At 38.1% G+C, this 15540-nt stretch overlaps 1 protein-coding gene across 6 annotated transcripts in view; it reads left to right on the top strand.

Moving 5' to 3' along the window:
- PLEKHA7 (pleckstrin homology domain containing A7) overlaps positions 1 to 15540 on the top strand; it is a 144670-nt gene that overhangs the window by 11204 nt on the left and 117926 nt on the right. The window contains exons 1-2 of one of the 6 annotated variants that reach the window (XM_063158552.1): positions 11098 to 11440; positions 13786 to 13921. The exons of 4 other annotated variants lie outside the window; for them this stretch is intronic. In XM_063158552.1, coding sequence (XP_063014622.1) covers positions 13905 to 13921 — 17 coding nt within the window. In that variant the 5' untranslated portion in view covers positions 11098 to 11440; positions 13786 to 13904. Of the gene's footprint in view, positions 1 to 11097; positions 11441 to 13785; positions 13922 to 15540 lie in introns of those variants that run through there. One more of the 6 variants, XM_063158554.1, reaches the window with a different exon arrangement.

Raw genomic sequence — 15540 nt, 5'->3', positions numbered from 1 at the left:
GGGGTGGCTGCAGAGTCAGAGGGCAGCAGTGCCTGAGCTGATGGTTCAGTGTTTTAACTAATAATGGTAGTTAAATGTCCCGAGTATTGCAAGTTTGTGCAAATGCTATTTAAACTGATTTTGTGTAAAGGAGAGAACCAAAGTTAGCAAAAGAGGAGGAAGGATGTGAAATACTTCTGGAAATGTAGGTGAGCAGTGAACTGAATGCCTTTCAGTGTGGACTTCTGGATGTGTTGTGTGTTCAGAAATTAAAAAAGAGATGCAGCATTTTGGACAGCAAGCAGTGTGGGCTTGGAAAGGCCAGAAACAGCATTCATGTTGGATAATATGGATGGTTTCAAATGCAGTTTCTGCCCCCCTCTCCCCATCTATGTTCTCTTTCTGCACCATTTGCTGTGTCAGCATTGCCTATAAGGAGGGTCCCAGGGTTTTATTTTTTCCATTCATCAGATGCAGCAGTCAGCAAATAAGCTGTTTAATGGTATTGATAAATAACATGGGCTAAAGACAGAAACCCAGGAGGAAAATCAAAGTTCCTGTGTATGGATGGTGTGACTTTCCCCTCACCAGAAAAGCAGCAGTCAGAGAGAAGGGAGCTGTAGGAGTCCAGTTTTTTATAGAGCTCATCTTCCTCAATAGGTGCAGTAGAGGAATTACAGTCAGCAATTTGGGGAGTGCCTCTGGTTGCCAGCCTGCTGCTCTGGTGTCACTGAGCTGGGCAGACAGCAGGAGCTCGAGGAAACTGCGGTTTGTGGAAATCAGATTGAGTGTTGCCTGAAATCTTGAAAGGAAGTAGTTGTAAACTGTGTTTTTAAGCAATGTGAGTAGTCTTTGAATTATTGATGAGCAGAAGAGCCTTGTTTGTGTGTGGGAATGAAAACACTTGTAAATTTGTGTTTAGACTGTTACACAGCTGTTTCCTGAGTAGTTCCCATCACTTAGGATGAGGTACATTGTAAACAGCCCAGTTGCTTTTTCTTTGTGGGCAGGGGGAGTATAGAAAAAAACCTTAATTTTTATATATAATGGGCTGCTAGTGAATAATATATCTATTTTCTTTAGAAAGAAAATTCCAAATTGTCTTTTCCTCATGTTTTTTTAGGATTTCTGTGATTAGTTTCAGAATAAGAGATTCTGTTAATGCACTGGATAAACTGTGATAATTCCAAATGAGCTAATGCAAATGGAATAAATTTAAAAGTACCCTTCAGCATCAAGAATTTTGTTTTTCCCAGAATGTTAATGATATATTAACTTTCTGTTCTTTTCAGCTAATTTTTCAGGAACTCCATGAATGATAATGAACGTGGTTTACTTGTTATTGGGTCTGTGTAACAGTTTTGGGTGAAACTGAGTGAGAGGAATGCACTGGAAGTGCTGTTCCCTGTGAATTTTGGTGTTTGTAAATGTTGTAGGTGAAAATACAAATTAAGCATGATTATATGTTTGATTGATTTAATAGAGTTCTTAAACATTCTGTCACAGGGTTTCTTGGTTCTGCAGTAATACAGAAATTGAGAGATTGCTGACCTCTGCAAATATATTAAAAATTCTAGTGCATTATTTATTTTTGTGCTTAATTTGACTCAGCAGCTCTTCCATGCCAATTAACTTGACATTCCATTTATTTTGGCTACTGACGTTTGCAGTGGAAATGTTAAATTGCCAGTGTAAGAATTCTTTGCCAGGGAGGTGAGTAGAAATATGGAGAAGGTATGAATTGGGAGTGCTGTGGTTTGGGAGGATTGCCCACGCATGAAGAATTAGAGTGTCCTGCTGATCTAAGGAGAGTGTGCTTCCCTCGCTGCTGACTGTGGTTTTCTTTCTTAGGTTGAGCTTTAGTTAAGAAGTTTAGGGTACAGCTGAACCTGCCACTTAGGAATGGATTATTTTAAGAAAACCCAACCTTCTGGAAGCTTTTAACTGTTTGTGAGGTAGACAAAATAACTTCTCTGTAACAATCACAGAAATTACAGTTGTCAGCAGTTGAACAGCTGTCTTCATGAACAAGAATTACTTCTGATTATCAACTGTACCCTGCTTAACCATTTAAATACTTTTGTTTACTTGTAGGTTTTTTGTAATGTTCTGAGCTGTTCTGAATTTGATATATGAAATCTTTCAGTGGGTATTTCATAATGCACCATGTGTTTCCAGAAATGAATGTTTGGTGATCTGGGGTAGAAGTGACAAAACAATTTAAATGGTGATAGTTAATACATGAGTCCCACTGGAATTTGCCTTCTGATATGAGCTAAAATAAAATGTCCTAATTGTCTATGATACAAATGGATTTTTAAAATCTTAAAGTATTTTTTTTCTTGAGTGCTTCAGATAATTTTGATTAGTAAATTGTGATTTCCTTTTCTGTTTTTCAAGCTGGTTTTAATCTAAAGCCATGTAAATTTGTTCTCCCATTCCTGGTGGGTCATAAATTGTAAAAAGAAAAAGTGGTTTAAGTGTGTTCCTGGTAGTTTTTCTTCACTTCTGACATACTTGTTAAGTGAATTCACTGAATGAGAGAAGGAAATATTTTTGTTATACTTGCCCATAAGCTAAAACATTAAACAAAATTTTTGAAAGTAGTTAAGAAGTACATTAATTACTTTACCACCTTATGTTATGGGCAAATTAAATTAACAAGGATGATGTTAAAGTGCAGAGTTTCCAAAAATATGATGGGAAAGGCCTTTGTAGTATTGTGTTGAAATAATTATGTGTGCATGCATTTCGAAAAGCTCCTGAGATGATTTGGCATCAAGGTCTTAAAGCAAGCCTTTAGACTTCACCTACTGGGAAAAACCAAGCATACTCCTCTGGACTTTTGAATACTGTATGTAAAAAAAAAAAAAAAAAAAAATTTCTGTGTGTCATTCCCTCTAAAGTAACAATTGATTTTGTTGTGGCTTCCATTCTTTAAGGAAGCTGTAGAACTCTAATCTTGGAAGATTTTGACAGTGAAGTTATTCCCTCTTCCTAATCAGTTTGTGTCAAAACATGTTTATGTTAAAATACATTTGTAATTACATAGCTAGCAGCTTCTCCCCTCCCCCTGCAGTGAGTATTCCTGAAGCTCAAGCAGGTCAAAAACTCTCTAGTGGAAGCTCTTTGGTATCTGATGCTGGATAAATAAATCTGAGAGGTGAGCATTGCCATCTTCATAAAAACATGATAAATACTGTACTTACAGATACAAATTCCTTTGAGGAAATATTTCTGTATTGGGTAATTTTTTTTAAGCTAGGGAAAAATAGTTGCATCTCTTTCAAAAGCTTTATAAAATGGTAAGAGCTATTCTGTCCGAAGTCTTTTCTGGAGTTCATGCTGCTTCAGTTGGGTCAGTCAAAAATTTGCAGTAAACTTTATAGATGTTTTTATGTTCATTTTCCTTCAGTTTCAATGTGTGGATCTTTACCATTGTTTGGCATAAAGGCTCCTTTCACTAAATCAGTTTTCAAGTAGACCATGGTAACTCTAACTGTCAAGTTTTTAATGGTTTTTTGTTATTATTTTTAAAAGTGGTTAATCATGAGGAGAGCTACTTGCTTGTCAACAGGTCTGACAAGTAGAGGAAGGAGTTTGTACTTAGTCTGAAATGCAGGAGGGGAGGAATGCCCTTCAAAGCTTTCCAGCTCTTGGGTTGATATCCCCCTCCCCCACCAGTGCTGAAAACAGTTTCTGCAGGGCATGAAAAACAGGTTTTTATTTACGTAATGTTTCTCTGAAAATAAACTTTAAAAATACTGAAAGAATGACAGATTTTAGAGATTATTAGTTTTGAAAAGCAGTAATTTGAATGCTTGGAAGAAAGGCACACCAGCCCACTGAAATGGGCTGCTGCTTAGTATGTTCTTAATAATAATAATGTGGGTTGGTTTTTTATATAGGCTTCTTAGATTGCCTGCTAAAGAAGCTTATCTTAAATGTCACAACTGCCTTTTCAAAGTTGCCTGGTATAAGGATATCCTGTATCATTTGTTACCTTAACTACTTGGAGTGGCTGTAAACTGAGGGACCCACAATTGTCACCTGAATTCTTGCCTTGGAGTTGATGGAGAAGTGCTCCTTGTTTGAAGGAAAGTGAAATACCTGTGACCTGTGCAATCGATAGCATTTGTTGAAACATGCATCACTAAGTGATGTTGTAAATGACAGACCTTCCTTGCTGCTCAGGGATTATGGGGAGTTATTTCCTGCAGGGATTGGGAAATTGTGCTCTCTGCCTGAATGGGTAGGCTGGTGCTCTGGAGAGGAGACCTGCTGAGTCGAGATGGGTGGTACAGAGACTGAGAATTTCCTTCCAGAATCAGGAGAGAGGGACTAAGAGAGCTGCAGACGTCCTGGAACAGCACTCAGGTGAGTGATCTGGGATGGATTATGGACTTTTTTGTTGTGATATGCCTGAGGAAGGCTGGTTGAGTGGGAAGTCTGCTACTGATTGGAGACTTAATCTCTTCCAGTCTTAGGTGTGGCCTAACAACCATTCTGAGGTAATAAGGGCACTTGTGATTGCTTTTTCTCTCCTTCCCCAACCCATCTTACTCCTTTTATGTGGGTGTGCACACACATACATCTATTACTTATATTCTGTAAGCACTGCAGGAGAACTACATACAGCTGTGTGAAAATGGCAGCTTTTATTAGGTTGGGATCTTGACCAGGTAAGTGGTTTGTAGATCTTCCTATGGCTTGGTTTTATTCAGTGGCTGATAGTAAACCTTAGCAAGACCAGGGTGTAGAAAGTAGACACAAGCAAGGATAACTCTGGAAGGAAAAATTGATTTATTGGTTTCAGAAGTGATGAAAAGCTCAGTTGTATTTAAGAAGAAAAGGGCTGTTGAACTGTTCCACCTGGAAGAATGCAGCCTAATGACTTTTGATTTGAGAATCATTACTGCAAGTGATGGGTGAGCAAAATGTTGAAAAATATCTCAATCCTGCTGGTTCTCCCTGTTGTCATGTTGGTTGCTTATCTCTGTCACCATAATCTTGCCTGGTTTCTGAACTGCTAGAGTGATTTTGCAGCATGGCTGGCAGGGCTTTGTCCAGGGGAATCTGTTCTGGTGTTCATTGCCAGCCATGGGTGTGTTTCCATGACCATTTTATTGGTGTTCTGTTGTCTGGGGGGCCCAGACCACTACAAATACAGTGTGTGCATCCTGCTCTTCATGGGGAGACTCCCATCTCAGCTACAGACAAGCCAAGTATTGAGAAAAAGCTCACGAGCTTGTGTCAAAAAAGATTTAACTCTTTTGTGTTCGCATCTGTGCCCTTAGAGATTAAGTAACCTAGTGATTTCACTGAGTATTAAACAGTAACTTAATTTTAAAATGCTTTAGTTTTATAAAAAGTATTTTTAAAAAGTTCTCAGAGCTTCAGCTGAAAACTTCTAAAATGCCTTTGTAAAAACCAAACATGGATAGCTTTTGTCTGAAAAGATAAAGTGTGAGATGGTCAAATAGTTAAATACCTTGTGTTCTAAAGTCGTCTTAATATCTTAACTAAAATTTTGTGCTTGACTGAGGGTTTGTAGTAGAATGGGTAATTGTAAATATGGTTTTGGAATAGATTGTAAAACGGTTTTGTGGTGGGTTTTTTCCTTGTTTTCTTTTTAATTATTGCACTGAGGCAGAAGACCAAAATGCATTTTTTTCCTGTCTCAGACATAACACTTCCAAACCTGCCTGTTCTCTGCGCTGTGGGTGCTGCTGCCAGCTCCATCTGAGCACTTGGAAGGAGCTCACCTTGGTGAGCGTGACCTTGCTGCAGGTGAGCTGGCAGCTGCAATAAGATATCCCCGTGCCTCCACAGAACTCCTTCCCACCTGAGCTGTGCTTTGGGAAAAACAGAGCAGCTCCTCTCGCTGCAGACTGCTCAGAGAGGAGCAGCAAGGGGGACCCAAGCTGGTGGGGACTGTCTCAGGAATAAAAGGAATAATTTGGGAGGCTGCCAGAACTGCCATTGGTTGAGCAGATGCAGCCAAGAGAGGGATGTGTTAAAGAATGTGCTCTGTGCTCTATTGTAGGATCAGGAGAGGCCCCTCCTCATCTCTGGGCATCAGGGATTCAGTGCTTGTGGAGGACTGACTGCAGTTTAAAGGGTTTCTTAATAGCTTTTTTCCTTTTTTTTTTGTTTGCTTTTAATATCATTTTGTCAGGCTGAGAGCTAGAGAAGCTGCAAAAATAATACCTGTGTGAAAGATGCTGCTTCCAGGTAAGGGAATGGAAGCTGTTGCAGCCACATTTCTATTAACAGAAAAATGTGTACTGTGCTAGCTCTGCTCCATGAGAGAATAATCTGTTCATTGCAGTGGTCTGTCAGTTGTTCCCCTCACAGTCAGTGCTACATCTGAGAATTAATGGTGGGGGAAAGTGAGGCAGTCTTGGAAATTGTTGCCTATTATTGAAGGCGTTGAAATTGTTGTTACACATATTCCTTAATAAAGAGTTTCTAGCAGCACAAAGCCTCCCCTTTTGGGAATCTGCTAAAGTGACAGTGCAGAGAGCAGCTTTCCCCAGGAATTGGATTATGCTTGGGTTTATAGGAGGGCCAGATGCACTCACTGCTTAGATTAACACTCAGAAAAAAAAAAAATAAATAAAGAGCCTCAAAGAGAAACTGGGCTCAAGCATTCATTCAAGCTCTGAATGATACCTGCAGTTTTAGTTTACTTTATTACCTGTTTTCCTTATCTCATTTGAGTTTCAAAACAAGCCCTGAGTCACACATTCTTGTGCTAAAAGCTAAGGTGGAAGACCCGGGGGCAGGCTCTGCAGGGTTCTGCTGTGCCACAAGAGGGCATTTTTTGTGCCAACTTTTTGCAACTGTTAAAGAATAAATCTGCTTTTTAAATGTCTCACTTCGGATTACTCAGTCTTGGAAAGCAGTTGAAATGATGCATCTTTTTTTCTAAGCTCCTTAGTTTCATAACTAAGAGCAGCTTTAGATCCTTGTTTTCCTAGATAATGTGGGATTTTTGTATGATTCCTGTAATTACATAAAGAATGAGAATACAGAGTGGAATTGTGCTACATTTAGAGTTTTGTGTCTGGTGAAGTTTATTTGAATAATCTGTCTAGTATTGATTACAAGAAATTAAGTTGGACATTGAAGAAAATAACGATGCCAGAACTGTTTTTAGGACCAGTAACTTAAAATAATGTGGTTTGGTGTGGGAGGTTGTGATAATAGCAGTGTATCCTTTTCTTCTTATATGGAATGTGAGACCAGTAAAAACAGGGGCAGTGCACTATGAACACAACAACCTCCAGTACTTTGAATATTGCAAGGTATCATTATGCAAACATTTCACAGAGTTTGCATTTAATCACCAGAGATCAGCACTATTGTAAGGGCAGAAAAAACCTTCAGTTGCCTGTGCATTATTAATTGCAAAGATAATATCTGATCTCTGTCTATAACAGCTGAAGTTAGGGAAAGACCTTTAGCTTTATTTACTTCAGTCACTTGGTATTTGTTTCTCCAGTTCATAAATCAAATTTTTACTGAAATTGTGCCTTTAAAGGTTAGTGAGTGCTGTGCTCTGCCTCAGGATAACAGACAGCTGTGCCTTTGTCATTTGGTTCTGCAGCATTTCTGCATGATTATTTGGGGGATGTCTGAAGCCTTCTGAGTACTTCATGTGGAGGGCACCAGTGATCAGTTAAATAACTTACTTGTAATAATGCTATCCACTTAGATCTGACATGGTTGATTATGAAAACCAGGAATTATTCTACTGATGTAGTTTTCTATGGGGGATTTTTTAAATTGTCCTGCATATTTTTCCTGCTTTTGTATGTGATGTGCCTGGTTTTGTGGCTTGCTTGCTAATAATTGGATTATTCCATTGCTTGGTCTGCCTTTATTTGTTTTGGGACTTTTTTCCTCTTTAAAAGAAAATGGACTTTATTTGCTTTAAAAAAGAAGTTTGTGAAAACTTTTTTGTAATGTGCTTTGAAAGAGTAGGTGGCAAACTAAATATGTGCTGACAGAAAGGATAATCTTAATATTGCATTTTAAAAACCCCAAGCAGCTGGGTTCTATGGTGCTCCTGTGTCTTCTAACAACTTCCTTTTGAGGCTGTTACAGAATTTGAATATTTTTGCAATGAGAAGGTGCATGTGTTGGTAACTCCTATTGTTTACTGCTAAGGAATAGTGTTTCAGTCATTTAAAAGAGTTTATTAGGACTAGAATGGCAATTAAAAACCTCTAATGTATGTCTCTTTTAAAGTCTTTTTTAGTGTGTTTCTGTATAGAAATGCAAAAATAACAAGTTCCAAACTAAAGGCCTATTCTTTTCACAGTGCTGAGGGTTACAATAAAAAATCCAGACAGCTGCTGGAGATTTGGGTTTATAGATGCTTTTAGAGAGATTCTGTTGAATGAATAAAGGCTAATAAAGTGTTTGCAGTCTTTGGCTAGCCCTGCTTGGATTCTTAAAGCCTGCTCATATAAGAAGTGCTGGCATAATTGACACCAAGTAATTATTGTTTTGAAAGTCTTAATTGGGCTTGGCATGGATTGCTCATGGAATCTTTGTTGTTTTCCTCTATAAATTCTGCTATAAATTGGTGTTGGACTGCAGGGGAAGCTGGTGGAAGTCCAAAGGTAGACCCCTGTGCAACAAATGTGCTTGTCTGCAGATACATACATGACTTGAATCCCATACACACAGCCAATAAAACACCTTTCAAAAACCTTTTTCTTATCATCCAGAGTCTGGGAAGTATGACAAGTTATGCTAGCTGTATTTAAAAACAATCATACCCTCCCTCTTCCCACACATGCACGTGTGGAAGTGACGGGACTTTACATTTGCATCAGCACACAACTGCAGAACTGGTGCTCAAACAGAAGTGAGGTAAAAATCAGACTAGATTTGTGGAAAATAAGCATTAATTGTCTTGTCAGAGGGCATGCTTTGGATGGGAAGTTTTGCAGAGATGCTGCTAGTATAGTAAATATTCCACTGAAGAGCTATCCAGAGAATCAAGGAGGAGATTCCAGGCAAGTTCCAGCAAAACCTTATTGTTACTTTAAATTGTCAAAGTTCTTGGATTTTATGATAAAGAGTCTGTTGTAGTGTAATGTATTTGTAGTCAGCCTTATTCAAACACAACAACAATTGCTTTTGTTCATACATGTGATGTAAATGGCAGTTTTCAACTTTTTTATGACTTCTGGTGCCTTCAAAATGGCTTTGGTAAATAAGTATCTTCAGTTAAGATGATTGGTTATTGAATAGGCTGGATTCTTTTTGTAATCGTTTTCTATTTATACCACTAGAATAATGAATGCTTGTTTGAAATATTTTATACCGTGAATGCTTTGTTTGTTTTTGAACAAACAAAACAAACATTAGAACAGTGAAGGTCATGTTTATGGTCTGCCCAAAAATTTTTTGCTTTTTGCAGTTGATAACAGGAGAGGCAAAGAGTTATTGGAGGGATGTGTACAGAATGTGAGCAGCTGTGTGTATATATATATATATAAAAATAATGTTTGGGCATGAGCTTTTCCAAGGATGGTTAGGAGATTGCTCAGTTGTATACTGGTCAGCAAATGAGGAAACTCAGTCCCTACTTCTGTGATTGCTGAATTACTTGGTGTGGAAAAAATACAGTAGTTACCAAAACAAACAGTGTATCATTACGGGATATAACTAGAGCATGTCTGCTTGGTGGTTTAAAGCCAGGGCCAGATCCTGGGAATGTTAATTTGGCCAAGATGCACATGTGCATACTTGCAGTGCTGTTCAGTATGTCACGTGCTGCCATTCTGTTGCAGACAAAATTGTTTGGTGTGGAGAATACAGTACCCCAGCATAGGCATCTGTACTTTTGTAAAATCCTCTGTGTGTGACATTCCAGGAATTTGAAAAGGACAAAGGAAGGGGGAGAACACTTTTAGTGTAGCAGGACAGAATATGTGTTTGACTGGAACTATCTGTGGATGTATTCCTTTAAATGTATGAATGGTTTGCAATTTCTGTGCATAAAGTACTAGAACGAAACCAGAACAATAGCACCACACATATCAAAGCTTTGCTTGTTTATAAAGTCTCTCCTGCAACTATTTAATAAGTAGGAGAATAATGAAGTTATTAAAACAAATAGGAGTTGTTTTTCCTATCACTCAGCACATGTAATTGGTTGTTTTCTACTTCATCTCTGCATCACTTTTTATAATTGGTATGAAATCAGGTGTCTGTTCTGTCTCTGTGCTGGTTATATTCACTGTTATAGGTGTGGGCAGATGCATTTAATGCTTGTTTCACTCATGGTTTTTATGGGAGGGGTAATCTTGAAATATAACAGATGTCTGACTGGATTAATGAATGTAAAGGTTATTTAGTAATGATGCAGCTGGTGGCCTTGAAGATTGTCTTTTTAGAAAATGAAATTTCTTTAGCAGTTAATGTTCAAACTTGTCATCCATTTTAAGGCATTTGTTGAGGGTTTTGTTTTTAAGCTACATGATGAAATTAGATGATAGATTATGTTCACGGTTTTGAATCTTACTAGAGCTGGTTTTCTGTCAGTACTTAAAAAGATCAAAATTATGTAGCTAAAGTACCCAAAGTAAGAAAATAGTTGTTGCTGTTTATTTCTAAACAATCTAATAACCATATATGTTTCTTAGGTGGTTAAATTCTAGCCTAAAACTTTGTAGGTATGCATGCATTTAGTTTTGTGAGGAAGATTTAGGTAAACCATCCTGCTGTGGTTTGGGTTAGTGCACCTGGGCATGTTTGTCCTGTCTTACCTCTCCTGAAGTCAGTGCAGTGCACTTGTTGCCTTGAGCACGGGGATTTGCTAGGTCTGTGTGATTGTCAGAGTGGCTGAGGTTTTGTGTGACCATAAATTCAGTTGCATCATGTGAACATAATTAACTCTCATTATGTGTGCCTCATAAGTTCCATTCAGTTATCTGAGTTGTCATCAGCTGAAGAAGTGGTGGAGGTCCTGTGCTCACCAGCCAGGCAGAAGAAATGCAGGAATGTGTAAACAGTGCTGGGGAGGGCTGGAGCTTGGGGGCCAGCCTGGAGTGGCACTTCAGGACAAGGGAGCCGAGAGCCCAGCAAGGACACAGCGAGGATCAGCCAGTCAGAGCAGCGTGGGCTGAAACTGCACTCAGGATGAGGGACACGGGAAATGTCGTGGTGTAAAGGAGTAGGATGGGGTAGGGCAGTTTTTCCTCAGCTGTGGATGTGCCCCTTGCTCTCCCAAAATGATTGGTGTGCTCCTGTTTAACTAGAAGGTCAAGCTGGCACTTTGAGAGCATCACGTCTTGCTTGTAGCCGAGCTCCTGAATTTGGAACTGCACTCCTGAGATGCCATGACCCTCCCCTCCAGCGAGTCCTCCTTGCTTGTGGTGTTCTGCCAGAATGTGCATCATCCTTACTGATGGGTTTTCTACCAAAGCAGCTATTAATAGTGAGTATTAGCAAATACATGAAAAGACAGGAGGCAAAAATTGTGTGTGAAATAGAGGATAAAGTTGAGGGATGAGTGGTACTTGCACATTATTAAGTTAGCTTACTTAGATTTGCTGGTTGATAATAATAAAAGGCTTGATTCTGTCAGCTTTAAATCTCAAGCCTTGACTTCTTCCAGAAACTTTCGGTTCTCTGAGGTAAATTCACTGTATCTGTCTTTATTGTTTCCTTTTATATGAGCTTTTAACAATAGCCTTTCAAGTAAGCTGAGTGTGCTGACAGGTGTGAGAAGTACTCATAAGTGAAATTTAATGGATGGAAAATGAGGAATGTTAAATAATGGGTCACTCAAATAAGTTTAAGGAAAATCTAAATGTCTTGAAAATTAATGTAGTTACAATCTCATAAACCTCAGTCTTGTCACAGATCATTTTTGCATGCTGTTAACATTCCTGACGTGCATTTCTCCTGTCCTGCAGTTTAACTTTTTCTGAAGTATGCTAGGGAATGTATTAAAAGTGGGAAAACTGTCAGAGTTCTGCATTTTAAAACAGGTACTTTGATTCAAGAAGCAGGATTTCTGTCTATATAGAAAATATTGTACTTTGACATAGCCGACATTTTGATAAAGGGTTAAGTTTTCAGGCTGTGTAGAAATTATAGCAAAGGCTGTGTATAGTTCTGGAAGTGGAAAAAGGGACAGAAAGGTCAAAAAGGAGAAGTGTCTTAAAAGCAATGTTTTCCTGTTTTTAACTGAGCTTTGGGCAGTTTTCATTCTTTTATTCCTGTGTTTATATGGATCTTGTATTTGAAAAATAAAGTGGAAGTGGGAGGTATACAGGATAAGATTTATTTATTGTGTAGAACATTTGTTACTCTCTAATTTGTTTCTAATTTGTTTCTTGTTTGGTTTTTTTCCCCCTGCCCCGTTGTTCTGTTTCTGCTTGGCTTATTCCCCATCTCGCTACCTTCAGATTCCTTGTCTGCTTCTCACCCAGATTTTTTGATTAATGGTGTTTTAAACAATGTCATTCCAAACTGGATACATTTATTCATCTTTTCTTTCAGTGTGATGACTAAATTTTGTGAGTTGGGGTGTTTTTGTTGTTGTTTTTTTCCCTGAACTTTAAATTAACTCCTCTAAGTATTCTGGGTGATTTTGTTATAGTCAGAATCAAATGTCCAGATTATAATTCTGTGTGCTCTCCCCATGTGTGTTTGGAAGTTGCACAGTGTGCAGTGCCTTCCTTTTAAAAATCATTTCCAAATTGGAGTCCTGCTGCACATGATTCCTGTGCTCCCTGTTGATCCAGGACAAGCTGTAGTCTTGCCTTAGAAAATGGATAAAGGCTCCTTGGCTAGACTTTCTTGTGATACCAATTCAGCCATGAATTTAAATGTGCTTTCAGCTTTGGCATGGATTGCTTCTAATGGTGTTCAACTCCTTTATGTTCTTGGCTATTCCTAATGTAATCTGATCCTGAAGGCTCCAATCTAAAAGTTACTCTTTTCAGCATCTCTGTATTTCTATTTCTACAAACTTCTTTCCTGGCACAACTGTGCTTGCAAAGAATGTTGTGATAGCACTTGCTGAGCAGCATTTAAAAATATATATATGTATTTATTTCAATAAATAAATATATTTTTTATTTCAATAAATAAATAAATATTTTTATTTCAATAAATATATTTCATTTTAATTTTTTTGTATTATATATGCGAGTTTTATGAGAGAGAAATTTCCAGGTATTCCGTAAAAGTTGCACAATTCTATGTGTATCTCAATAAATACTGTGTGACTTGAGGGTATTCAGCAGTATGCTGCTCTTGGCTGAAGAACAATAGCTATTCATTTAATAAATTACTTTGGTAGATAATATTTTAGCTTATAAATCTTTTCGGTACAGTCTTAGAATAAACAGAAGTATTGGCGGAATACTCTATATCAAAATATATAATATGTATATAAACACAAGTATATGTGTGTACTTGTATATAAAGCCATATGGCGCAGTTATATTTAAAAATGTAATCTATTCAAAATTATTTTCTGTCCTGTCCATTAAAAAGTTTTACATTTAGAAACATTTTTACAGTAGCATTCATAAATACAGGTGCAAATAATTTAAATGCTTTTTAATTGCCCTGTAGTTTATTTAATGTCAAGAAGCAAAGGATTCACAAAAATTAAGTGGGATTAGTTTTAAGTGTGCTTTTACACTGTTGACTGTTCCTTCAGTAGAAGTGTTGTTTTGGTTCTGCCTTTTACCAGCTGTCATTCCTTGTGCTATTTTTTTCACTAATATTATGTTTAAAGACATTTTTATGTGGGTTATTTTCTAGAATCGTCTTTACTAAGAATGCTGAAATCACGTTTTTAGTAGAATTATGGGTTTTCGTACCCCATGAGAGGGATGGCACTGGGGGTGTCTGGGAGCCTTGTGTCCTGATATGACTGTGTGATGTCAGCTGCCAAAGGATAAGTGTGCAAAACAAAGTGTTCTAAAATCTGTGCCATTGTCAAACCTCAGTCTTGTGGGCACTCAGTTATTTTGTGGTTGCCCAGCTGTCAAGTGTGATGCTCACCCATGGCTCTTGTTTGAGGCCATCAGCTAGAAATCACACAGAGATTTATTTACTTCTTGTCTAGCTGTGGAGATGGCACATGGAGATGGCACCTGAGAAAGTCACTTTTGGGTTCAGATGCCATTTCCAGGGCTACTTCACCGATCTTGACACCTAAAATATATCAGGTGTCTTCTTCCCCCAAATTTCCTTCTTTTCCACTGTGAAATGCAGGGACTGCAATGCAGTGACTGGCTCAGCAATTGATGCCTAAAGATACAAGAGAGTGTCTTCTTTGGAAGCTTAATGTGCAGCTGCTTTCTACCAATTCACTGTGCAGCTGGTTGATGCTGGGTCTTTGGGAGCAGGGCTAGAAAAGTCACTTACTTGGGTAAGGAACTTTCCTTAAATGCTTTCAATAAAGATACTGAAGTTAATACCTATGTGTTAATTGCTGTCCTTGTTGATTTGGGTCCAGAGAGGAGAGCTCTCTCCTTGCTATGCAGTATTTTCAGCTTTCTACTAGCTCTGGGACTGATGAAATAGCAAGTATTTATAAAAGAAAACAGTAATGCTGTCTTTCTTGAAACTCATTATTTCAGAATGGATACTTGCTTCTGTGGTGTAACATTTCATGGGTTTTTCTTATTTAGCCTAGATGCTCTGGGATTAAACAAAGTTTTGATTTTAAATAGAGTCTGAACACAGACTCAGATACCTTGCTATTTTTCCGTGTTCAGTTTGGCCCTCAAATGTTTTCTGCCTGCCTGTAATTAAGCTGTTCAACAAAAGATGTAGTTTTGCTTCTCATTTGTTACAATAGCTGTTGTGAGCTTTCAGATTTCTAACAGCTAACAAAATACTGTCAGCAGGAGTATCTAAATGAAAGACAAAGGACTGGAGTTGTCTAAGTCAGGAAATCCATGAATAAATCATTAAGGGTACTGCAGCACCTATTTTGAAGGTTATACTATTTTAAAAAGTATTCATTTTTCCCCTTCATTTCATTAGATGTTCACCTTTTTTAGGTTATAGAATGTGTGGGGAGAAGAGCCAAGACTTTTTTTAAAAAAAAACTAGTGACTTTGGGTAGTTTAGTACTTTTGTTTTCTGTATGGCACTGTTTCTCAAATCCCCTCACTCCATCATATGCCTTGTGTATTCTGAGAGGCTTTAAATGGTGCCCTGGAAGGTTTGTTGTTGCTTCCTGGGACTTGGAATTTCTTTCTTGGGTTGCTGTTTTGGTTAGGGGGCTGTTGTGTGCTTGGTTGAAGTAGCTTTTGCCACCAGACAGAGGCTGCTTACAGCTGTTGTGTGGGAGAGGCAAAGGAATTAACATGTGCCTGTTTCTGAGCATTTCTGGGAAACAAAGGACAAGGAAAGCAATTTGTGTCCTTTCACCACTCTAGGTCATTAAAGGTCTAATCTGAAGCTTGCTGATTTCAGTGAGCTTTGGATTACTGCATGGCTGAGTTAGAGGCAAATTAATTCAACAGCTTCCATTTCATTAGAAGGGAAAGGTGTAGAGTCCTT

The sequence above is a fragment of the Melospiza melodia genome, chromosome 6 (genome assembly GCF_035770615.1).
Source record: "Melospiza melodia melodia isolate bMelMel2 chromosome 6, bMelMel2.pri, whole genome shotgun sequence".
Classification (NCBI taxonomy): domain Eukaryota; kingdom Metazoa; phylum Chordata; class Aves; order Passeriformes; family Passerellidae; genus Melospiza; species Melospiza melodia.
The sequence above is the reverse complement of the archived record's forward strand: the minus strand, read 5'-3'. Positions and strand labels throughout refer to the sequence as shown.